The sequence below is a fragment of the Camarhynchus parvulus genome, chromosome 4 (assembly GCF_901933205.1).
Source record: "Camarhynchus parvulus chromosome 4, STF_HiC, whole genome shotgun sequence".
Classification (NCBI taxonomy): domain Eukaryota; kingdom Metazoa; phylum Chordata; class Aves; order Passeriformes; family Thraupidae; genus Camarhynchus; species Camarhynchus parvulus.
In genome coordinates this window covers 23,023,717-23,050,344 of record NC_044574.1, presented here as the reverse complement: position 1 = coordinate 23,050,344, position 26,628 = coordinate 23,023,717, and the positions used below count along the sequence as shown (strand labels likewise).

Below are 26,628 nucleotides of genomic sequence, written 5' to 3'. Positions count from 1 at the left end.
TCCGGAAAAATGCCAGCAATGTCCATAAGACATAATTAAAAATCAGCAGCCCTGCTCAATAATTAGTCATTCTACCTTGCAGTAATATGGGAATAAAGACATATCTCACAGTGATCAACCTTTTCAGTCCCTTCTCTTTGTAGTACATTTGGGCATTTGATTCAAATCCCTTTCAACTTTCATCACCACTGTAGAAAGGGTGCAGGTCAAGTCTGCACAAATTCTGACAGAGGTTGGCTATTTTGGTAGCTGGAGCTACCACATCTTCAACTACAGCAAAGCAGTGAAAACACAAAGCCTGTTCACAAAGTAAAATCTGAGGAATCTTAGCATTATAATTTTTAAAGCTCAAGAAATTGTGGATATCATCTGTGGTGGAAGCTACCAACAAGGATACGGATTGACTGAGGGAAACAATGTGACTGATCATGACATGAACAGGGAGAAAGACCATCTCTTTTCTGTATTTGTATCACATGAGTCAATTCTACAGGAAACATTTCCAAAGCAGAGACATCTCACAGTCGAGAAAGCAGATTTTTTTCACTTTAGTAAAACCTAGTATTTCTAAATTAATTGGGCTGCTTTTGTCACCCTTAGCATTTATTTTTCAGCAGTACTTTACTTTACAGAGTTCAGATAAAGCTAGATTCTTGCATGTATTCATGCTTTCAACGTTCTTTTATCCTTTTCCTTTGTGCAAATGTCAAAGCTACTCCCTTTGACAATTACTTTCACTTGGAACAATCTTACTACTTTGTTGCTAAAAGAATGAAATAAAGTGAAACCCAGTCAGTAATATTGGAGTGATGAGATTTGACTGTGCATTTGGTGGGCCTTTATTCGTATTAATTTCTACAAAAAGCAGTATTTTCTCTAACTGACTCTGTATCAATTTCCCCGTTTTTCCTACAATGATTAAAAGATGCAAAGGCTTCTCATGCACTTTGAAAAGATCGACATTGAACTTTACAGTAATGCTGACAGTCTTCTATAAAGAATATTTTGATAAAGAGCACAAGTGTTGAAATCACATAAAAATGGTCCAAACACTTGCATGTGAAGCCCACAAAAGCAAAGTCATTGCTGCTTATGCACACTTGCTGAAAGAAACCATTACATGACGTGTTATATAAGACAAAAAAAAGGATGAAATTTCATGTGTAAGGAAGACATGTACCCTTGTGGGCTAAAATCACATTCATTGTAGCATAACTTACTGTTAGAACTGAGTAAATGCAATACTTACCTATAACACTGGAATCATCTCTAGTTGTTCAAAGAATCATGTAGTTCCATTAATCTTCCTCTTTCCAAGAAAAGTTGAGGTAGCAGAAAAAAATCTAGAGACAGAAAAATACAAGTAAGAACCACCCACTAGAGGGGAGAAAAAAATGAATAATCTCAAAAGCAGATTCCCTACTCTGTTCAGATAGAGCTTCTTTCAATTTGTTTTGTGATTCTTACACTTACTGATAGAAAGATGCTAAAAGTGTGTCTGTCACTGCACAACTGTCACCTTAGTTCCTTCCACAACTTCAAGTTACATACCCATCAACAAAGATTCACAAAAAAGAGGGGAAATTATTATGAAATGTGAATATGTAAACTCTCAAGAAACACTGTTTTTTAAGACAGTACCTCTTGAAAAAAAGATTAAGCTTAGTCCACTGTCACCCTTATCTTTGATTCCCTTCCCTGAAGAGAAAAACTGATGAAGAACTGATCTGCCACATAGAGCACTTAAAATGAACAATAGTGCCAAAGAATAACACTGACTGCATTGGTGAATAAAGCCAAGTGCCACTACTAAACATGCTTCCCTAAATGGAGCAGCTCTATAAAGATTCACACTTACTGTTACAGTGGTTCTCAACCCTTACCTATTTACAGGCCACTAAAAATTTTCTTAACCAAAGTTAGACTCTGCTCAAAAAAATCCAGCCTGCTGAAATAGTATGCATCTCCTTTTGGCCTGGCAAATATAGCATAAATAGCATCTCCTTTTGGCCTGGCACCAACCAAATTACTATATGCACTGTGCAGTGAAAGAAAGTGGCCTTACATGAAACCAGCATACATAATGTGATACCTAATATGTAACCTCTCATGGTCTGACCTTTCTTACTGGCTTCCAGAACCTTGCAGATCTCTGAAGGGTAATACCACCTCATTCTTGCACCTGCAGCACATAACCTCATCTCTCCCGTATGAGTGTTTCTTAAGGTCACTCAGCCCAATAATACATGTGTCTATGGGCAGCATGGCCTTGCTGGGAACTTTGAATGAAAGGTTCTGTTCTTATGACAAAAAGCAAGCAGTGGATAGTCAAGTTTGTAACTTCTGCATTTTTCTACTAGGTAAGACTGCTGTAGGGAAAAGCAATTTAATCGCTATGGAAAGAGGAAACTGCAAGAATTTTGTAAGGGAAATGTAAAATCATATTATATTTTCTTAAGAGCTGTAAACACTTCCATTATTGGGTCATGCTACATCTGATTAGGTTATCTACTTTAGCATATCAGGAAACACTGAATTATATCAACAAAACCACATGACATAAACATAAGCAAACAATAATCTTTTAAAAAGCATGGGTGATACAAAAGTCCAGAGAGTTGGAACAAGTCCACCGATACGAATTGTCATTGCTAGCAACAGCTTGCAATTACTGTTGACCATAATGGTCTAATGGAAGATTTTCTTCATCTTCACGCAAATTCTTTTCTATTCTTAATTAGTAGTTATTGCATTTCTGTGAAACACAATGTGTTATGTATAAACATGCCGTGATAGAAACATGCTGTCCTCAGTAGTAGATCTGCCCATGCAGACGAAACTGACTGAGGGATGGATGGTTCAATGAAGTTGACACAAGGCAGAAGAAAACACTATTTGACTCAGATTAGGGTTATTATTTACTATTATTATTTTGGTTTTATCCTGCTTTATGCTCCCTATCATTGTTCAGCAAGGGAAAAGCATAAAACAGGAATACAATCTGCCCTATCAGGAATGCACCTATGAAGTTAAAGAACAAGGTGTCTTTTTTTTTTTTTAATAGTAATCCACATATGCCCCAGGAAATTCCCAGGCAAAAAGACCTTTGTGAGAAATGATCAGATTATTTCTTGCAAAATTGATGAATTGCTCATGAAAATACATTGTGTGATTTGCTTTTAAAAAGGATCCACCTATCCAGTACATAGTTTGTCTAGACAGAAAAGCTACACCACCATTACCATGAGTTCAAGTTTTTACTTCTGTTTATGCTCGTAGAAGACTTGAGCAATAATTTTTTCTTCAAAAGACGATTGCATTTGGAGTTTAGCTCACGTAATTTCATAATCGACTTTTAAGTAAAAGAAAGGAACAAAGCCAAGCCTTCCCTTTTTACTGTTCTGACATTACTGCCCAAAAAGCCGACCAGGAGCCTCGGGCGGCTGGGTTTCAGTTGGGCTGCCCCACTGCTCACGAAGCTCAACCAGTCCGAGCTCAAAGCTCGAAGCCACAAAAACACTTTAAGGAAAAACATAAACCAATAAGGTATATAATCAGCAGCTGTTTGATGTTCAACACTTAGACTTCTGTCTGTTCCCCATGTAATAACGCCGCTCCCCATGTAGTGAGGTGGCAGTCACTGCTCCATTCTGTTCGACCGGTCTCAAATTAAAAAAAAAATTGTTTTCCACTATTTCATCCTGTGATGGTGAAGGTTAAGACACATGGGGTTAAGTCTCCGAGAGCTGTGCCAGCGCACTTTTACCAGGTCTCCGCTCTGACCGCTTTGCACCGAGCCGGCGACGGCCGCTGCCCGTCTCGGCGGGACCGGACCCCGCGCTGCGTCCCGCCCCGCCACCCCCGCCCCGCCCCGCTCCGCTCAGCGAGCGCCGGCACTGCCCCGCCGAGCGCCGCGGCTCCCGCCGGGCCCCGGTACCGGGCATCGGGCACCGAGCACCGGCCGCAGCCCCTCTCCGCAGCCGGCCGGCAGGAGGGAGCCGGCGGCAGCGAGGGCGAACCCGCCCCACCCCTCGCAGGCGCCGGCCCTCGCCCTCCTCCTCCTCCTCCTTCTCGCTTTCTCCTCCCCCTCCCGGCAGCCGCGGCCCCCTCCCCTCGCTGCTGAGCCCCCACCACCCTCCTCACCTCTCACGGTCCGGGAAGGGGGCGCGGCTGGGAGGGGGCGGAGAAAGAAAAAAATTCGCACGGAAGGCCCCGGCACCCTCTCCCGTCCCCTCCCGCGCCCTCTCCTCCCGCCCCGCCCGGCGGCCGCCAGCCCTCCCGCTCCGCTGGGAGCCGCGGGCACTGGGCGCTCCCGCCCGCCGCTGTCGCGTCCCCGCGGCCCCGCTCCGGCCCCTCCCTGCGCTCGGGCGGCCCGGAGGGGCGGGGCCATACAGGGACACGCCTCCTCCCGCTGGCCTCGCCTCCTGCCCCGGGGCGGGAGCGTCGCGTGGCCGCGTGTGGCGGGCCGGGGCCGGGGCCGCTCCTCTCTCGCTGCGGAGCCGCCCGCGGGGCGCGCCCCCTGCCGGCGGGGCAGGGGAAGCGGCCCGGGAGGCTCTGTCCGCCTCATCCGATCTCTGGGAGTCTTTGTCTTTCTTCCAAAAACACAAAGCCAGACATTTCCGTAGTTGCCCGCTGCCCCATTTAAGAGAAATAAACGTGTGGTAATATGCACCACAGCCTTTTGCCTCCTCTCAGGACCCTGGACTCACTGCTGAGGCAGCTGCTCCAAACCACCTCGTGCAAACACACACAGCCTTTCCTGCCCTCCTCACATTGCAATGCCTCACATTGCTGCCATCCAGAGGTTGAATAATTTCCCAAATTAATAGACTGTGTGACAGCCAGATGCACCTCCAACTGCTCAAACTGATTTAAGGGCGCAGGAGGCCATTGCTGAGGCATGGCGGTGCAGGTTGGACACAGTAATGAGACCCACAGCGCTTGCTGGGCCTCGTTCTGCCTGGAAATATGGCAGGAAATACGGCCTGCATGGCTGATTGGCTGTGCGCTTCACCCATCCGACGGGTCTATCCTGCCTGGCGTTAAATGACTGAGCTGGTTTTAACTAAACTTGGCATTAGGATAGGGGTTTCAAAGATGCCAGTTGTTCCAGCTGTGTAAAAATTACTAGCTAGCTGGAGGGAAGATTGTCCCCAAGAAAGAAAGCTCGTGTTTTCCAGGTTGGTGTGTGGTCAGGCCACACAAACACACACACTTAATCCAGCCAGTTCACACACACACACACACACACACACACACACTTGATTCAGTCAGTTCACACACACACACACACACACACACACACACACACACCTTGATTCAGTCAGTTCACACACACTCACACACACACACACACACACACACAGAGAACTGCCCACAGGTAGCCGTGTCTAAAGCTTACGGTGTCCCTGAGGGATGTGCAGAGAGATCATACATGGGCACTCTGAAACTCAGAAACAAAACAAAACTAAAATCTGCCATCACAATACCCCTAAAATAGGTATGCCCCTTATATCAGCTTACTGCAGAGTTCTTGGAAGGCACCTTCTGTAGAATCCAATGCTCAGTGTATTCCACAGGTTAATACTGTATCAGCCTGAGCTTGGGTGGAATCCTATAGCACAATATCTATCCTGACCTTAGACACTACCATCAGCGGTGATAGTCTGTATCAGAAAGAGACAGATACACATAGCACTTGAAAAGTCCTCCTGCAGTTTTCCAGTGTTTTCTCCATTTCTTCTGGGCAGATAGGATGGGTGAATGCCATACAACACCGAAAACAGGAAAATGTAAGTAACTGATATGGAAGATACTTAAGGGGCAATGCAAATTAGCAAAACCAAAGTAGAGCAAAATTCCTAATGGAGGACATATAAATGGCATAATTTTTTCCTTTTCAACTCATACCTATGATTTTTTGTATCCTATTGCTTCTATTATACCATTCTGTCAAAAAAATCAGAGTTTATTTTGCTTTTATTTAATTACTTTCTTTGCACGAAAGTGCTACATTTAAAATATCATACTAAATTTATATTCACTACAGCTTCATTAGAACTCTTTCTATAGAATGAATACTGTATTTGCTTCCACTTGCCTTACTCATGTTCTGAGATAACTAGATGACAAAAAGAGCATTTTGAGTTTGTAGGGCATTTCCTATTTTAATTTCAACAGTATTACTTCATTTGGGTAGTACTCAATATTTAATGGCTTGTGGGAAAAATACTTCAGAAGACATCTTTCTGAATTAATGAAATCCTTTACACTGTATTACTCTATATTTGAGTCAAGCTATTTGGTTTTACATATGCATTATTCAGGGTAGTTTTATTCATAACATTTCAGAAATGTTCTTTTCAGTCTCATGTATAAGAAAAATTTATAGAATATCATGGTGGTTGTCAGAATTAATACTTCACTTTTGACTGAAAAATTTAGCTGAAAAATTGTGAACATCATGTCATAGAAATAGCAATGGCTCTATCCAGTCTTCTTGTGGTGTAAAGAATAGTAAAAAGCAAACTGAAGACACTTGACAGATTGGCAACACATCTGTCATCTTTAAAGAATACAGCAGCAATTGATAATATGAACAACTCATCCTCAGTTCATTGTGCTTAGCATATCACTGATTGCCAGTACAAAAACTTTAGATTGTAATGGTCAAATCAATAGTCTAATAAAGTCTGAAAGATTCTCTATAACATTATCTTCCACCTAGCCACATGCAAATGTATATAAATAAAACAATAAAATCCCCATAACTGATTCACGTGGTTCTGAATCATTTTTATAATGAGGGTCTGACTCATTTTTTAAAAATCTTCTTGGCCAAATGAGAACAAAATTCCTTCACAAAGACAACTGACTTACTGTTTAGCAGGTATATGAAAGTGGTTATTAAGGGGTTCTTAAAGCAAAACTTCCACAAACATATAAAATAGTTGGGTTTTTTTCCTTATTGTCATTGTCGTACATGAATTTTATCTTGAGCATATTTGAATGAATCATCCTCATCTATGCCCATGTAAGAACAGAATGTGGTTTTCTGCAAGTTAATGCAGTGAGAAGTAAAAGAGAAAGTCATTATAAGAAAAGGAAATGAATAGGTGTTATTTTGCATAATGTCTGCACTAAGTTAAAAGCTAAACCAGGAAGGAAGTTGCCATCACTACGCTAGATGGGAGTGCTTTGGTGACATGTGCTTGCTTTTGAGAAAACCAGTGGTCTTCAGATTAGGACTAGGAATAATTATCGTGTTTATTTTGTGTTTACCTGAATTTTTCAAAATCCATGAAGGTGAGTGATCAGCTTTTAAAATAACCTTTTATTTATTCTGAAGTCTGCAATTGAAAAGTTATTTATTTTCCTAAAAGAAATAGTTAGGATGCTGCACACATGTGGAATTTGCAAAGGATGTAGACTCTTTTTGTTAGATTTTTTACCAACAGAGTTAATTATATGTGGTAATTTGGAATGAGTTCATAATTTACATACACTGCAAAATTTTTGGTAATTATTTCCATGCATGTATTTTTATGGCCTTCATAATGAAGAAAGTAGTGAAAATGTTAATGTTCTTTTATAGCAGGTGCTCATGTCTTCAGAAACAACTTTTTAGAAGTTTTTATACTTAAATGCTGTAAAACATTGTACAATTACTATCTGGCAATGAGATGCTGTCTGTGAAGGAGATATGCAGTGTTAATCTAACAAAAAGTAGAGCAGAATGGATGTAACTGAGTAAAGCAAGTCTTGTAGCATAAATGCCAAATTCTTCTTTGTGATCCTAGAGGCTGATACTGAATTTAGGATAAATGCAAACTATGCATGCGTGCAAGTTACTTTTTTAAAACTTCATGAGTTAATTAAAATTGTTTTCTCACATCCATTCCTAAGAAAGCTTTTGAATAAATAACTATTATAATAAAAAGCATCCCTTTGACAAAGAGTGTATCCTCAGGCGTCATAACATAATTTCTTTATGAAGCATATAATTTAGTATCAAAATATCCAGATTAATTTAATTATGTATTTTTTTCATTAACCATAAAGAGTGGACATATCAGTAATTAGAATATAATGTATAGGTTTGTTATAGTTTATAAATGAACAAACTTGGTAAGCTGTCATAAGTTTTGAATATCATAACTTTTATAATTCAGTTTAAGATGTTGGAATAATTAATGTTTTACCTCCATGCAGAGGTAAACAAAGTATTTGTAGCACAGATTATCCAAATAAGCAATTACAGGACTATTACCAGAAGGAAACATTAACCTTAGTGTCAAACATCAAAGAATAATTACATTTTTCCATGATAATTTTTCTAGATTGCTCTTATTTGCCGTGCTTTAGGCTGCAATAGTGTGATCACTGCAATTCTGTCTTAATCACAGCATGTCTAAAATAAGATTGTGAAGTATATGTGTGGAACAGAATTTTAGTTGGAGCAGCACAGATTTATATTTGGAAAATTAGAATTATTGCTGCATTTTGGATGTTTTAAAAACTAAATTACTATATAACAGTCTGTGTAATGATGTCTGAATTACATTAGTAAGTAAATATGTTGAACAATTTATTCAAAATCTGTAAGGATTTTGGGTCTCTGGTTCATCAAAACCCTTCTGTTGAAAACTGGTTTTATTTCAGATTTTGTGACAAACCTAAAATGTACAGAATTTTTTGTAAATGTTTCAAATTGCTGGTTACACCATGAGACTTCAGCAGACAGAGTTGTTGGAAATCTTTGAGATGTGAAATATAATCACTGGCTCTTCCTCTGCGAGTTCCTAAATGAATGGCAGAAAGCTCCTAATTCCTGGATGTCTTATCCCAGGGGAAGTTCCAGCGTTTACTTTCATTATGGAGAGGGAATAAAAATGGAAATTTATCATTAAACAATAATTTAGGAGGGAAATAAATTCTCCAAAAAAAAAAAGCCTTTAAATTTTTTTTCAAAAGAACACAGTTCAGCATTACCAGAAGTGAAATGTTTCCTTTCTGTTTGTAAAGCAACCCACTTGTCGGTTACAAGTCACTGAACCTTTAAATTACACTGATTTAGAGTAGGAGGTTATCCTTTTGGAGTCTGATGCTTTCAGTCCCAGTCTATCCCTTGGGTCCTGCTACTTGATGGAGTGTATCTCCTTTAATCTATCAGTTGTGCATTCCCCAACTTGTACCATAGGTCTTATATCTCTGCAGTATTATGTGGCAACTCCAGCTTCCATAAGGAAGTGATAAAAAATGCAACTGTACACACTGCAGCTCTCACTCAAAACTGAATACTGCAGATCAAATGGAAGAGAGTCAAACCCATGCAAAGTGAAATATTTGTGATTTTCTTAATGGGAAGCAAGTTTTTTATAAATTTTGATCTTCCCTGTGAATACTTTCATTTTAATTGATTTGGATTTTATATGAAAAACCATCCTGTAAATAGAGGTTTTATAGAAGAATTTTATAATCACAGAACTTCTTAACATTAAGCATGTGATTGCAGGTCTTTGAATATAAATCAGTTCCCTAGAGTTACTTTGCACGGTTTCATCTCAGCAATCCTTTTTTACTATTCAGACTGCCTGTGTTCAGATTTCACAAAATCCTTTCCAAGTTTCTAGAGGGATGTTTACATTTGGGAGGGTGCTTCCCAGTCCTGCAGTAAGGAGCAAGGGGTATGGTATGGCTCTCTGTCTGCCATGTAACCCACTGGAAAAGTGTAGTGTTGTTGCAGCCCTTCTTCAAGTGTTCAACAATCTATACCCCTCCTTAGAAAGGCCACAGTCCTGTGATGTGGGGAAAAAAGAAGTTTGTTTATGCTAGATTGTCATTTGATCAGCTGTCTCAGTAGAGACCTTTCAAGAGGATGGGAAGCACCCTCCCTAACTCAACAACATTCACGCCTTTTCTGCTCAGATAACGTGCCTTTGACACACCTACAACAGATAACAGGCCTTTGACACACCTACAGCGTGGCTCACAGGCAGCTCTGGGATCTGTTCAGCCATTTGTGAAGTTCAGAATGGACTTTGCAGTGCTGAACATAGATGTCTGTCACAGTGCAGTCAGCAGCTTCCCAAGTCCATGTACAGATTTCTTGGTGAAAAGGATATGTTAGGGAATTATGGTTAGTTGCCCTTGAAAGCTGTAGCAGTGGTTTTAGACTGGTTGCCCAGATGCCATGGCTTGCCATGAGAACAGAGTAAGCATTCCATTTTTGCTCCTGGCTCATCTCCACAGACAAGTTCTACACAAAATGCCTCTTTCAGATGGAAGAATTTAATCGCAGAAGCCTGCTCCATGGCCTGTGGTGTGGGTCAGATTGTAAGAATTTCGAGGAAAATTCTGTTTCTTGCCTCAGGGAAAGATCAAACCCTAAATTTTGTCTGTTAGTCTTCCTTTTTATATCAAAATGAACTTTTTTTTACCTGTGTGTTTTACATTTCAATTCATTATGTTTTATAAGGAGTTCATGACTCCCTGATGTAGTGTTAGTAAAGGGAAGATAATTGACTTTGACATTGCAGTTTGGATTTTATTTCTGTATCCTGTCTGGAATCTCTTACTGAATCAGTTCTGAGGTCAACCTGCTGCTCTGCAAGCCCAGGTGGCCGAGTGCAGCTGAGCACTGAAGCAACTAAGGGATATATTTTGCTCTCTATTCATAAGGATTTATGATCACATTGCTCCCGTTGCTCATAATGGGAGTTAGATACAAGATTTTCCCTTTATAGAGATACAAGGGTACTGCTAGAATGGGAAACATAGCTATAAAACCATAGGTTAGTGCAGCATCAACTCTGGGAAGTGGTTTATTCATAAATACATATTTCATGTTGTGGTCACACAAATTTTTTCTATTCTTGAGGTTTTTTATCTGAAAAATTACTTCAAAGTTACTGAAAAAGTGGTTCAAAATTAACACAAGTAAAAATTTGCATGATAAAGCTCTACTGTAATGTGGAAGACAAATCACACTCGTTTATAACTATGTGTTTTTGCTGCTTGCCAGAACTGCATTAATGTACTCTAGCTATGGTACTTTGATACTGAAATTTGACTACGAATACCAAACCCAAAGGTCATAATTAAAATCCATGTTTGTCGACTGAATAGAAGAGAATGTGAAGGGTGTGGCTGGAGGATTCACAGCATTGCTGTGTATTTTCACTCTGTGGTTTCAATGTCATTTGGAAAGAAAGCTTTCATTCTGATTATAGCTACTTTACAACATAAGTGCATTGGAGTGTGGCAACTCACTGTTCCAGGGCTGAGTTCCCTCTACAAACAAGTTTTCCATTCTTTTGAAGAAGTATAAATGTGCTTTCTCTTCTTTTGAAGAACAGTCAAATTGGAGCAGCTTTGAAACAGGAATGTGACTAGATACCATCAGAAATTCCAGTTACTATTACAAGAGTTTTAATACAATTCAGCAAATAAAACCCAGCATCTAGGTTGTGGGAAGACTCTGTGCTTGCTTTCTCTTATATATGATGCATTTAACATCTTGTCATAATCCTCAAGAAAAAATAAAAAAGTGCATTTCATCATAAGATGGTTGGAATATGCACTACATGATGCTTCTAAGCGCATACTTGTCCATGTGTCCTATATGACTGTCTGACTAATGTAGCACTCTTTCTTTTACAGCCAACACTGTAATGATGTCCTGCATGGATACCTGTTCATCAAGTAACACCACTTTTCCACTTTGTACTTTTAACAATTCTTACAAAACATCAGTGCAACAAAGAAGAGAAACCCAGACTATTTTGCTGAAGGTCATTATAAATAATTCCAATTTCCAAAATATTCCATGTATTTGCCAGTCGTCCTGGAGGGAACAACAGTCCCACCCTAAACAGAGAGAGTGTGAATCCAAGAGGGATGTGAATGTTGATCATCAAGGATCAGGGTCAATAGCTAAAAAAAGTAAGTAGGGTAAGAGAAATACTTAATTTTGAAGTAGCTAATTACAAAATAAAAGGCAAGTTTTTATTTGGTACTTAGCAGAAAATTATATGCTTCTGGTTCTCTGTGGTCTTTGCAAGTCTGTGAACAATGGCAGTTTTTAGCTTTTATTTGCATGGCTGGAAAATGCTGATTTTGTGCCAGATTCTCAGCGCCATTCAGTCCTAGCTGTCAGTGAAACATGTTGGTAGCAAGTAGTTTCTAAAGTACTTAATTTATTTCTAAGCAGTTGTACTTTCTGACAATTTTTCAAGCTGAATTTGCTTTTAAATCTCATTATGGAACTCTACACGTAGATTGCTGGCATTATGAAGATAGGCTGCATCTAAAGAACTGATTCAGTAGGTAACTATTCTGGTAGCAACTATGGATGAAATAACCATTTTTGTGTTTGTAGTCTGCATTATCCTCAACTGTGTAGTATCAGAAATGGCCTTACATGTTTTATAGAAAGCAGCACTGACTAAGGAATGGCACAGCAATACAGAGGAGAGATAGCAACCCACATCTTTTCAGAGCAGTAGCAGCCCATTCCTTCTTCGCAAATATCTGGAAATCTTTGGGGAAGAGATACCTCTTTCTAACATTGTCAGCAACAGGGGCAATAGGCCAAGTCCTGAATACAAGAAATTCAGGTATTTTCCAACCGTATATTTTCCTCACTACAAAACAGCTGTCTTAACAAGCATGAAAAATAAAGCTTATATATGGACAACCTGTTCTCAATATACCTGTACAACTAATACTTTTGACAATATCTCACCTGTTTCTTGTAAACACAGCACAAGTCTCACATATTGTGTGGTTTGAAGCGAAGCAAGGACCTCCTGCAACTGATAGCAGATAGACAGTGTGTGCACTTCAAATCTCTATCATCATGTGGCTTCTGCCTGGGTTCTATCCTTCTCATAGCCTGATTTTTGCCTGTTGCCTTTGACAACTGACAAAAACAACAATAACAAAAAAGTGATAGTAAAGCAAAAAAGAGTTATACTTTGCAGGGAAAATGTGTAAGATAAACAATGCTCTTTAGATCTATTCAGAGTAACTTTACACAGTATATATTTATCCATCTTTTTCATAGTCAGTGATGTAGAAAATGTAGATTTATGTTTTTGCAAATGAGACAGAGAATTCACTGTACTTTTTGAGAGTTGTCTCTTGATTTACCACTTGTATAACAGTTTTGTTTTAATTTTTATTTCCAAAAGCAAAAGGCTCGCTTGAAGTGAAAACAGAAAATATTACTTATTTTTACAAATATTTCAATTTCACTACGGTTTCCAAGAAAGAAGTGGAGCATAATACAAACTACCTGATGGAAATCCACATCAACAATTCTATAGTCAGAGGACCAAACACAGCCAACAAACAACTAAATCATTCTTGTCTCTTGGCAATGATGGAAGACCAAAATGACTGTATAAATATTTCACTGCAACTGAAGTCTTATATGGAATGTAAGTTACAAAAGAGATTCAGAATGGAAATCAAACTAGAAACAACATAATCTTGCAAAAAATCTCAAGTAGGTAGTTGTCTGCTTCCAGCAATCATTTGAAAATATTTAAATGTTTCACAAGAAGAGAATACAATTTTGAACACCCCTTATTAAAAAGCAGTCCATAGTAGACAACTGATGATTTTTGTAATGATTTAAAGCAGGTTTAGCTGTGATTTTTTTTTCTAGAAGAAATACAGCAAAGTAAAGATCTGTACATTGTTTCTTGCTTAGCAGCAACAGACTCAAATTGCATGTGACAAAACCTGGAAATAAAGTTTTCCCTTTCCTGATAATGGCATAACCCTGTTGTCTTGGAGGTAAATTTAAAAATCCGTGTTAACTATGGTGATAAAAGAATCAGGAGATAGGTTTGACCATTCTAATGTTGTACTGCAATAGCCTACTATACAGCCTCACTGCAGTATGCTTAAAAGATAAATCTTCAGCTGAACTAAGCTTAGTTTTCCCAGAGGACAACCTTCAGCTTTTTATATTTCTCTTTGTGCTGCAAAAGTTTTTTGTTTGATTTCCTGACCATGGTCAGGGCTTCCATTCTGTCTATCTACAACACTTTCATTTGGAAATTGCTGGATTATTGCATTCACTCATTTTTGCATGGAAAAAATATTTTATGCTGTACCTTTACTGGAAAAAATATGGTTTTTAGAGTTGGATTAACATGTTAAATAAGTCCAGAGAAAATCCTAAAGAAAGCACAGTTTAGGATTGTTTTGGGCTTTGTTTGTTTGGATTTTATTTAATAGATATGTCTAGCCATGAGAGGGGCATAATATGTAACTTGCCCTGCTAACTTGTGTCAATACAATGAACTAACTACCCTTTGTTAATACTGATTTACCTGAGTAGCAGTAATCTCATATTAGCAATGAAAATTAACAATATGTCTTTTTATTCTCCCTATTTCAAAACAGCTAAAGAGGTGCACAGGGCTTTTACTAAGCAAGGCTGATAATCAAGTCATTACAAGCCACTACAAGATGGGGTAGACTCTGTTTAAAAGGAACCTAGGTTGCTGTATAAAAGATATTTTTAGTTCTAAATTAGGAGGAATGAGCCATGGGGTCATTGGCATTTGCCTCACAAGTTCTGGATGGAGAAGATACAAGGGAAGTTGAAGTCTATTCTGTTCTAAGTCAGGGAAACAGAAACAGTAGTTTGGCTACAGTCTGTAATTTGTTTTTTTATGAGTTATGGTAACATAGCTGGTTTTTAAAACAGTTATTTGACAGTGCTAAGATATGCATTAACATGCAGCTGCCAAAGACAGTTGAAAGGCCATTCATCCAACCAGAGGGGGAAGTTCTCCACATCATTTCTTTGTTGTATACAGTCCTGACTTGTACTAGCTATTGAACTAAATCACTGTGGAATGTGGATGCATTTCTGCAGCAGTTGTTGTCCAAAAGAGCAGCCTACCTCCTGTAACCAGTCCCATGTGATTCTTCCTCAAGGCAACTTTAAAGGAATTCCCCAGAGGGCTCCTGTTGGTGGCATTTCCTGACTGTTTTATAAGAAAATTTCTGTATGTAGAATCTTGCCTTCTCTCATATGTGAAGATAGACCAGGAGGTTAAGAATGCCAATACAGGCCAATGTTGGACAGTGGACCACTCCCTGCCACGCTTTACGCAGACAGAGGGGACACGTATTACCCTTGTTCTACCTTAAATATAAATGTTCATCTTTGAAGCATTTTCATTGGCTGAGCTGAAAAGTTTTCCTTCACTCAGTTATCTGTATCTATTTCAGCCGTGGGGAGATATATAGATATAGAAATAGATAGAGATATAGATATAAAAGTACAGGCAAAAATTAAGCTAAATTCTAGACAGGAAACCTAACATCAAAAACCAGAGAAGGCTGTAAAAAAAGGCTTAATCTCTTATTTTTTTTGGTTTTGTTTTGTTTTTATCTGTGGGGATAGGCACAATCCATAAACCTACCAAGATGGAATATTCTGCTTTTCTCTGCTGCCAGTGATTTGCTGCTTAATTTTCTCTCTTGTACATTTTATGGACAGATCCAATGTGTATGATGAAGATCACTTGGCTCACTATGATTGCAGTAGTTTTTGTATTTACTGTTTCAATCGTCATCTACAAAATAGTCCAAGAAAATAAACGGAACTGTAAGTAACAAAAAGTTAATCTGCATGAATCTAAATTTCTATGCAAGTAAGAATATATTCATTTATAATAATAAAACTGTTGATTATTACTGTAGCTCAGACACTGATATTTTGATTGTCAAATGGTAAAAGCTTCTTAGAGACTGACTGAAGTACTCAGATGGTTGATAGTATTACCTCTCACCTCTTTGGTGGATGCAAAAATTGTAGATGCAAATCCAAGCTTGTTGAGGGCAAATTAAATGTGGGGATTTTGATAGATGATTGGTGGCTTAGTGATATGAACTTCTGGTTTCACACTGATTTCAGCAGATGAAACGATTACTGTTAAACTTTGTGGAAAGTTTTAAGCAGAAATCCCAATGATCAGTATAAGTGAATTGAAACACCCTTTCCTTCCTGAAGATAATTTATTTAGGTCACAGTCAGGAAAAATTACAGGATAGATATGAGGAGATATACACTCATCTGTCTGTCCTAAAAACTGGCTATTCAAATTCATTGGTGATGTAATCCCATGCAGTGCAACCAAGGTGCACCTTCTTGAGCCAAGAGCTGAATTAAGCCCAGATAACATTTCATCTCTTTGCTATTACTTCAGCAAAGAAAACATTGCTGTGATTTCTGAAACATCACTATTGACTATTCCAAGTGATTGGAACTTTGCTATGAGAGAACTTGTCATTAGTTCACAGATTGAAACAATTGTTTCTAGAATATTCTTTCAGCCATGACAGGCTCTTCTCTTGGGATACATGCAGAAATCAGATTTACAGTATTTTCTCTAGCAATATACAGTGAATAAAACAAGAATAAAATTGTAGGAGTACCCTGAGCTTGAGACCTTTGAGCAATTAAGATAAAGTCCTCTGCACAACAACAGTGCCAAAAATTGACCACTTGTCAGCTGCTGGTCCTTGTTTCTCTTCCCAAGTCAGAAGTAGGTGGTACCAGGAGCACATTACCTTTCATCACTGTGGAAAGAATATTACTTAAGCTGTTTCCTGAGGGAATAACTCTCAGGTGCTTTCCACAGCAGCTTCCAGAGACGTTCTGCTTGTGTCAGCCCTGAGTGGGCAGAATGCCTCCAGACAACCAGCATTTAGTTGTTATTGCCAGGCAGGAGTGCATTCCCCTGTAGTTCAGAGCTGCTGAAAGGAGACCCTGGTCACAGGGGTAGCAAACCAAATAATAAGCCTTATCCATTCCCCTGGTCATCCTTACTGTATGCACAGGTAATTTTGTAATGAAGGAGCAATAGAAGTCTAGCTTTACTCATAACTGAACAGAAGGAAGAGTAGTGCCCACACACAAAATGTTTCTGTGATTTTTTGCATAATGTAAATACTTTATGCATATATCTTTAATGACTAAGCAAAATAATTGCTTAAGATGTCAAGTTTGTACCCTCCCCACCTTGATGAAAGGAGCTCCTTACCAGGTTATGTTGCTTAAAATACATGATATTTTACATGTTGCTAGAACCAATTTCTGAGACAGATTTCATGTATATAAAACCCCACAAAGTGTAAATTACGACTTTATGAGTGGGCTATCAAGTGCTCTAATTTAAAGGACTTTTATTTGTAATTTGAAAACTAATTACAAATGTCATGTCTCTGATTTTCTATGCTTTGAGTCATAACATTCTATTTTTAATGTAGAACTGTAAGCAGTGATGATTAATGATTTAGTACCTTTATTCTTAAACATCACTTCTTTATTAAAGTCAAGTTTTCAGAATCATCATGAACACAAACAGGGAGGAAGAGATGCCCTTTTGAGGTTTCTAATAACTTACTAGCTTCAAGAATACATTTTATGCTAATTGAGGAAGAGTGGGTTTATGAGTTAAATTTATAATATATAACGTTATAACCAACATCATTATGTTACTGATAAAAAGACAAGTGCATAAAAAATAAAACAAGGTTCATGTGTATATATTAAGATGCCACCTTTCATTGCAAGTCTATACACTATTTTTTTTCAGTGGTGCTCAAAGAACAGAGCAGAACTATTAGCTATGTTTCTAAACCAGCTGTTATGAATTTTTCCAGCCATAATTCAGTTAGTATTTTTTCTCTTCATTTCTGAGCACCACTGAAAGCTGTTAAGAAATGTGGAATTACTCATTTCCTCTTGAGACCTTGCAAGATATTCTGCTAGGTAGACTATGAGACTCTCTGAATCATTAAGCTATTTTGATGAGTGCATAAAATAAAATATCCAAATAAATTTGGTGAAGGTTACCACTGATGCATGACAAAGGTCCTAAACTGGAAATTAATTGTTTTGCCTTTTCCTTTCCACTCTTGTCTCACAAACATTTCCAGAGCTTCCTTTGACATTAACTGTTACAGTGTATGCTTGGGGCTTTAGTCCTTTAGATCTCCACTGGCTAGTCATAAAAAAATTCATGACCTAAATAATTTTAACTTAATGAATTTCTTAGTGTTCTCAAAGGAAAAAGATAAAAATAAATTCTGTTACATAGAATTGGAGTAAGCCTGTCACCAGAAGCTGGCTGAGCCCTGGACTGCAGTCGCAGCTGAACAGGGCTAACCACAACAGCTGCACAACTGTCTGCAGTAAACCCACTGAGAGCACAGCATTTAGAGAGCAGCAGAAGGATGGAAGGACTGAGAGTTTGTGAACTGGGTGCTGAGGAACAGCCAGAGGTGCCCAATCCAGCTCTAGCTTTGCCAGGGGTGTGGAGCTTGCTCTCAGGCTGTGCTTCCTGAGATGAACACCCCACACTAGCAAGGAATCTGTCAGCTTCCTAGGTTGCCTGTGCAGTCCATCCTTGCTACTCCACTGTCAGCAGTGAGAGTCCAAAGCTGTACTGAAATATGTAGTTTTCTTGATATCCTTCCAAAATTTGTTCAAGGTACACAGTTTAGAAAAAGGCAAGGAATAATTTGAAAGGGACAAATCTGAATGGAATTTCTACAAAATTTCATTCAGGAAAATACAAATCATCTGGCCCTTGGTTTTTCTCATCATCTTATTCCAACACCTTCCTGATTTTTTAAACACTTTCCAAGGTATTCAACAGTTTAATAATAAGGGGTTTACAAGCTTTCCTTCTAATCAGGGCTGATGCTAACATAAGACATTTTGTTTAAAGCAGATTATAAACAAAGAGTAGCAACATCAGTTTCTACTGTTCTAAGAAGAAAGAGTTCCATACATGCAAGAAGAACTGTATCTGCTACTAAAATTCATCCATTTCCTGGTAAGTATATAAAAGTAGAATAAAATTTAACAAATCTTGAGGCATGAGGAGATCAAGAAAGACCTTTTAAGATTTTCCTGTCAAGAGATGCTTCGAGTTTGTTTCAGAGTTACCTTGGTCCTACACAAATTTGATCTGGCTTATGTTAAGGAAACACTTTTTTGTTTTAAAGAAATAAATCTGACCACAAAACTATAAGAAGACATATATATAACGTGAGAGTGCTTCTCCCAGTCTTCCTAGTGTGTTGCATTAATGACTTTGAACTTTCAATTTTTGGTCATATTGTGTGCCAGTTTTGAGGTTTGTCACCTGAGTGCTTTGTGTGTGTGTGAAAAGTATACAGAGATGTACACATGTGTACGTATGCTCTATGTGTTTGTGACTCTTGATAAAATTTGCTATCAAAGCATGGAACGAATGGCTGCAGCAGGACTCAATAAATGGTTTTGCTGGCACTTCATAGCCTATTTCTAGGGTCAAATTCCCACAAAATGCAATTTTTGAGTTTCAGATAGGTAAAAAATTGTGGTCCTCAGAGAGTGTAGTATGCTTACCACACATAAATTAAATGACGGCTAAACTCAAAATTTGGATTCTAGAAAACTGGATTTGGCATCAAATATTTGTGTGAGTGCCAATTACCAGGTGTTGCTGTGAGTGTTACTGACATTGCTCAAAGAGTGAAATGTTTTAATACATTTCATAGATTCTGGTTTTGTTAATCTTTAAAAAGATTAACATGAACATATAGAATAATAGCTCTGAATGGCAAACTAACCTCCCTTCAAAACAAGAAAAATACAAAGCCAGCAAATTAAAAAAGTGGTTTTAAATATGACTTAAGGCTTAAGTACTTTGCTTTTTGTTTTGTTAGTTCTTCGGGAGTAAGAGGAGACTCAATAATTTATGTCTACAACTCAGTATTTCATGGCATTTCAGTTTTACCTAGGAAAGAGTGAATAGCTTCTTGTCTGTCTGAACTCCCCTGTGAGTACAATTTATGCTTCTTGCTCTTAAAGCACTGGCTACCTCTGAGACATATTTATGAGCTCATTCTTTTCATTCTGCATGGAAGGAATTACTTTTCTGACATCTATTGTCTTGAGTAGCTTCACTAATATCATACCTGTTTAAACACATGTTCAGAATGGCATTTTTAATGCCATTTAATGTTGTATATCCAAGGCATTTTTGATGATGGGGTCTTATGGAAATTCAAATCTGATTTTACTAGATTTTACTGAAGAGAATAGGAATCCCTTATTGGTCTGTCATTCTCACTCTTAAGTGCCTCCTACTACAATCGATCCATGAAACCCAGAAAGATGCTTAGTTGCATGAACTGCCATGATGAGGTTTATTTTAAAATAAAATTCCTTGGTTTCACACACCATAATTTCAGTCAATCCAATCAATTTCATAGTTTATACCGATATAATTTAAATTACAATCAAATCCATATGAAGAGTTTGTTCTTTCCACAGTTCCTATGCTTAGGATTTGTTACCATGATAATGGATTATAAATAGCTACAGATGACTTTGTTGACAGCCCTTGACAATATTTTCCCTATAATTAGAGCATAGCTTGCAATCTTGAAAGAAACCATTGAGATCCACTGAAGACAATACAATCACCCTGGAAACACAGTAATGAGTACTTGAGAGGATGTGACAGTACATCTTATAGATGAAAAGATGGATATGTACTCCTAAAAGGTTATTTGAAGTAAAGAAATTACAAGGGAAGAAAAAGAGAGAAGCCTATACTTTGAGAATGGGAGTGAATTCTTAGGAGGCTTAGTAAATGACTGGCTTAATGTCACTGTGGTCCTACAAAAAAGTAATTTACAGCATGGATGTTAGTTTTGTGAAACTGTTAGTGGCTTTATATCCATGAATCATTGTCATTAAGTCCAGTGACCAGAGGAAAAAAGGGAAAATGTACAGAATGTTCTCTGGGGAAGGATTTAATTTACAACCTTCCAAATTCACAGTACTGCAAAGGATTAAGCACATATAGTGACAAGAGGGGAGCTTAATAGCATTCTGTCATAAATGTTAACTAAATGTTGTCTGGGCTGTAAAGCTAAAAAATAATGCACTAGACCATGCGTTGTACAAAACACATTTTCTAGACTTAGGAGCTGGTCCTGCCATTGCATTTATGTATAGTAACTGTCCCTTGAATGGTATGAACTGACAAAAAAGAGTTTCCCTTAAATGCATCCACAAGACAAGGGAAAGAAGAGAGGATACCTTTATGTGCAAGAAATAACTATTCATTAAGTGGCTGATCTGTATTTCCAGACACGGAGGATTTTCATCAAATAGAACTTGATGGTAATAACACATGGAAAAGGATCCATTGAAGCCACTTCCTTGCTTTGCATTTACTATAGAGAATCTTAGTGAGATTCCCACTCGAGAATTTATTGCAAGAGTTTCTTTGAAGAGCTTTCATAAATTGAAGAAGCAGTAGAAGAGGTTTTAGAACAGCTTAATAAATTAATAATGGCAATTAGAAGGAGTAGAATGTATTCCCCACAGAGTTTTAAAAGAACTCAGATAGAGACTGCTGAATTGTCGCTTGCAGCTTACTGCTTAAATCAGTCTCCAATGCAGATAAAAGGAAGAAAGTTATACTTACCCTGCTGTTATTCCTCTTCCTTAGCCCACTTTCCCTAAACAACTTTGGTACCTCTTCCAGTCTAGTAACTGACTAAGTGTAGTTATTCTCATGTAGCTGTATCCTAAAAAAAAAGGTAATCCTGGGCACATGGCACAAAACTACTTGTTGGGAGCAGGCCAGTGTGCATGAACTGTATGCTACATTATTAAAAAAAAAAACAAAAACCAAGAATAAGTTGCAGAGGAATGAGGTTGCATAAATCAGGGCATTTAATAACTAGGCTGAATCTGCCTAGTAGGGTCTGGAAGATTCACTAACATAATTAGCTGAGTTATACTTTAGTGGGAATTTATATTACTGGAATCTTATCACCATAAACTCCCATTCAGACTTTATTTTCCTTGTTTATTTTGATTCTATTTCAAATGTGGCATAAGATGAGTTAGAAAAAAAAGGCTTGTTCTCATTCCTGTACTAGAACTGGACAATTCAGACAGGGAATCATATTGTTAAAATCATCGTGCTATTGCTCTACGGTCTGTGTGAACAGCCTTAGTTCAAGCATAATATCTTGTTCTACATTGCTCAAACAATATATTCATTTTTAGTGATGCTTCATTGGCTCATGGGAGTCACAGTTTGGTTCATTACATTTTAGGATACAAATACAAGATTCCTTGACTCAATTGTCTGGCTCACAGTAATGCAAAATTAATTCTGATGGATGGTAGTTTCATAACTCATCCTGAATGAAGAGCATTGCAGGGTCACAGTGACAACCAGGATTCAGAGAATAAAACCTCAGGCTTCCTGATCTGCAGTTGTTTTCTGGACTGTTTAGGGTTTGTGACATCCATACTATTTGATACAAGTGGGCTTGACAGCTATAATTTGCACAGAAGAAACGGCAAGACAAATTCCCTCTCATTTGAATTCCTGTATTGTTTTCTGTGCTATCCTATTAAAATAATAGTTCCTTTCCCACAAGATTAGAGGAAATAAGGGAAATTCTGCCATATCTCTGATGTGTTGCTATAGCTTCAGGTTAGTTGACATGTTGGAAACAGAAGCAAATGCTGGCTCAGCAGTGTCAGGGCTGGCATCCTAGCGAGTTCAGACTTACTCCTCCTTGTATTCTGCAATACATTTTCTTTTTAGCAAAGAGAACAGGCAAGACACATCTTCTACAGCAGCAAATAGATGCTAAGACAAGAAAGAGAAATTTGTTTAATCTTGGCTAACTGAAACATCACCTATTTGGTGGTCCCTCTCAGTTCCTGACATAGCTAAATAATTATCTTTCCCTCTGCAACTTATATGAATTATGTTGGCAAAAGCAAAGCTTCTCATAGTATTCAGTATTTAACATAGACTTACGTGTTTCTGAAATGCAACATAACCAAGAAAATTGTGAAGCCTTATTACGACTTTGGAGCTTTTAAAATTTTTTTTCAGATAAAAAGAAGGATAAAATCTATAGGATGCAGGTAACTTTAGGGAGCCTTTTATAGCCCCTGTATGCTTTCCATAGAGCACTGATGCACAAAGGACCTTTTCTCTGCTCAGTTTGCATGCATGCAGAACACTCTTACACACAGGCACTGAAGGGGATATCAGCCTATATTCCCATTCTCTCCAGATTCATCTCATTCATCCTGAGGGTCAAACAAGATCCATTGTTATTTTTTTTTAAACTTTTAATTTTTTTTTACTTTGCTTTATATATTCAGCTGCTTGAGTGCCAAGATCCAAACTGTACTTTTTAATAGCATTTGTAAAAAGAAAAGCCCAAATGATGTAGTCAGTGGAGAATGAACATAGCTAGATATAAGGGGCACAGTTTATCCTTTTGTTGTTATCTCAGTGGAAACCCATTTGTAGGTTTACAGAAGTAATGGATAGTCAGGGACAGGATTGACCTGGAGTCAAAATATTATTTGTGTTCTACAGCAGTTCTTTGAAAAATGCTTTGGATAAACAACTCTGCATGCATTTGCCTGACAGTGCTATCTCTGCATTTCCTTATCAGTATTTCACTGAGATACTGTATCAGGATCTGTGTGCTAAGGCATCACCTCTCCCCTTCCTGCTTCTGAGGTGTATGCTGTCACCTTTGTTGACAACTGGGCGATACCCAGTAGCTCTCCCTGCGTATGTGACAAATGAGCTGAGGCCACACCACCTGTGCCTGCGGCAATCTGTGCTGCCCTTATGTGAAAATGAGTCAGGAATTTCACACTCTAAACTTCCATTGTTTCTGCTTAACTGGCCAAATTTAAGGGTTTGTATTTTGGGGGACATTTACATAACCTCAAATTTGCATGCTTTTGGATTTTCACTACTATTTATTCACAAATTTATTTCACACAAATTTATTTGCCTACCTTCAAGCTGCTTCCCTGATCAGTGTAGAACCAGGACATTGTAGTCCTACTAATATTAAAAGGAAATTAAATACCAGACATGGTTAGTACTTTCAGTACTGTCCATCTCTGTCTTGTGTTCAGATAGGTCTCAATTATTTTTAAACTTGCATATGCAAGTCCAACACTCTGCAGATATATTTGCTGCTAACAATATGGATAAAAATTATTTTAACTTTTAATAGTGAAAACCAGCAAACAACAGGCCCCACTTCCTGCACAGACTACAAAGAGATTACCTGTAATTCCTGAACAAGAGCGTTGTCACGTGGAACAACTGTAGAACGTAAGTAAAAATCTTACAACCCTGATTATTCTGGTTTGCCCCATATATTTAGAACTAATAGTGTGGCTATCTGAACAAAATAAATTATTACTTCTTCTAGCCAAGTGAATAACATGAAAAACTGCATAATGTGTTTTGTGAGAGCTAGGTGGCATGAAAAGAGAATCAGTTTTACTTCTGCTACCAAAAGTGATCTATAATCATGTGTTAGCTGATAAACCCTGTGTATCCCTGCAGACCTTGGTGCAAATTCTGACACTTTTTTTCTGGTGCAAAATATTGTGTCCTAAACTTTAGCACTGTGCTGACATTTGTTTTTACAAGGGCGGAGGAAAAAAGCAATTGGCAAACGATCTCTGAAGAAAATTCCATATTTGAAACAAATAGCCTCTTTATGAAATTCCTCAAGCAAAAGAAATTGATCATTCTGTTGCATTCTTCCACCAGTCAGAAGGAATGATGAGAAGCTGGTTTCTGTTCAGAACCAAGACTAATCTCCCAGTCCTAACTTTCTGCAGCCACTGTGCTGCAGTAATTGTTTCAGGAATTCCAGATGTAAGGAACCAAATCTTCATAGAAATGTGCAGTAAGAGATAGCTCTTCCTGAAAATACTTGTAATGTCTAGAAAAAACAGATGCTACTTGAATAAGTAATACAGACTAATATTTCAAGTGCATAGACCAGGTGATGGCTACTTGCACGCATGATATTATTGTGTATGGTGATTTTTTTTCTATTAAAGGCTTAAGGAGTTCCTTCTTTTATATCTCTATTTAAATTGGATGGAGTTTTATTGGAAACTCAATGTAATGTCATGCTATCTTTTTATGGTGTTAAAAAAATTAATGTACTGAGGAGCAGTTTGATTTTTGTGCTTCATGTGGAACGATGAAGATGAAATTGCACATTGAGGACAGAACTAAATGAAAAATTTTGAACAGCTTTGCTGACAGAATATGAGGTAATTCCATTGTGAATTAATGACTGAGCTAGAGAAATTTTTGGCGTTTGAATGAGACTAGCTGGGTTATAGGATAGTATATTATAGTTATTAAAAATACTGGCCTCTGTTTAAGTGATTGTCATCCATAGATCTTGTGAAGACTTACAAAGATAAGAAGTTGTTACTGTTACTGTTTTTAAAATGAGGCTGTCAGGAGACACAAAGAGATGACATGACTTGGGAACTCTGTGACATAGATGAGAGCAGTTCCCAGATCATCTGAGTTCAGCTGTTTGCCATTTGGGCTCAGTTTCTGACTGAGCAGGTGCTTTCCAGGCCCCGTTAGCCTTTCTGTAGGGCAGCTTCTTCCTTTTCTGCAGGGATTCCTCCCAGACACTTCAGTACTATACCATTTATTTTTCTGGTCTCTGTCGGCTCTCTCTCATATCCACATCTCCCAGGTACCTGCCCAACTTAATTGGTTTTTTTACTCTTGGCTCAAAAATAGGACATTCCTAAGGTTGAAATGGGATGTGCTGCTAAGCAGGTGCTCACCTGGCTTCAGTGCCTTCACTTATATAGTATTATGGCTGATCATTAGCATGCTTTGTTAATTCTGTTCTTCTTTCAGGATGTTGCATTCACCTAAAACTCATCTTTTAGAAGCAGAGGGAAAAAGTCATGGCTCATTCCCATACAAATTTAACTTTTGTGTTGCTAGAGGTGGAGTTACTGTTGGGGTGACCTTTTGCTTTTATTACCTTCACTGTTAGGAACTAAAGGATAGAAAGAAGAGATGGAACAGCTTTTCAGATTTTTGGTTGCTCTGTGAGACAATATATGAGATCCAGGACACTTTGGGTTTAATTATTCCCTTTCCTTAATCTCTGTGTGAATAACTGAAAGAAAAAGACTAGGTATCTTGAGAAAGCCCAAAAGCCTTGTTCAGTGCTGTACAGAAGCAGGCTTGCTTTTCCAGATAGTCTTCCTCTCAGAGGGACAGCTGGCAGTGAGGTGAAATCCAGATGTGATTTGTGGGAATAATGCTGAATACATTGTAAATTGTAATGTTACATGACATTGTGTGGAAATATTATTAAATAATCCAGCTGCAGAAACGTAGATCTAGATCTTGCCTTTCATCATGTATTGTTTTGAATACATTTCTTAAAGGAATACTCTCTCAGAGCTAAATACTCTGTGAAAATAATAAAAAGCACTTTTTGCTTTAGTTTTGCTTTACTTCCTGCAAAAACCCCCTTCTTCTCACTTCATCTGATAAGATCAGATCCACGTCATTACTGCTTGTGTCTGTGGATGCCTCAGTTCCAGGAAAGCTTGCTAGCTATGAGTGCTTGTGGTAACTGAGGCTGGGGAAGGAAACTGTGATCCGCTTTTTGCATGAGTGCTGGGTTTGTCTCAGTGAAGTCTCTAGAATGTGAGGTCTCTAGAATGCTGCTAAAGACTCG

The 26,628-nt window shown here is 38.1% G+C and overlaps 2 protein-coding genes across 4 annotated transcripts in view; one reads left to right on the top strand and one right to left on the bottom strand.

Annotated features, from left to right (window-relative positions):
* Positions 1-4,268, bottom strand: part of KLHL5 (kelch like family member 5) — a 50,267-nt gene extending 45,999 nt beyond the window's left edge. For all 3 annotated transcript variants that reach the window (XM_030947006.1, XM_030947008.1, XM_030947009.1), the window contains exons 1-2: positions 4,144-4,268; positions 1,250-1,343 (exon numbers count right to left, since the gene is read on the bottom strand). The gene's annotated coding sequence lies outside the window, so the exon portion shown is untranslated. The remainder of the gene's footprint in view (positions 1-1,249; positions 1,344-4,143) is intronic.
* Positions 4,269-7,205: 2,937 nt separating this feature from the next.
* TMEM156 (transmembrane protein 156) lies at positions 7,206-24,212 on the top strand. Its single transcript, XM_030948381.1, has 6 exons — positions 7,206-7,305; positions 11,662-11,943; positions 13,194-13,442; positions 15,527-15,634; positions 18,765-18,872; positions 24,115-24,212. Exons 1-6 carry the CDS (start codon positions 7,206-7,208, stop codon positions 24,210-24,212), a joined length of 945 nt encoding a protein of 314 aa, XP_030804241.1.
* Positions 24,213-26,628: the final 2,416 nt, after the last annotated feature.

What these genes read in the sequence shown, in the direction of transcription:
- TMEM156 (XM_030948381.1), top strand. Translation starts at nt 7,206, where the DNA reads ATGTGCTTGCTTTTGAGAAAACCAGTGGTCTTCAGATTAGGACTAGGA. An exon ending in ACTGAAGTCTTATATGGAAT is followed by an intron (nt 13,443 to 15,526) that starts GTAAGTTACAAA and finishes TTTTATGGACAG; the next exon opens with ATCCAATGTGTATGATGAAG. An exon ending in TAAAATTCATCCATTTCCTG is followed by an intron (nt 18,873 to 24,114) that starts GTAAGTATATAA and finishes AACTTTTAATAG; the next exon opens with TGAAAACCAGCAAACAACAG.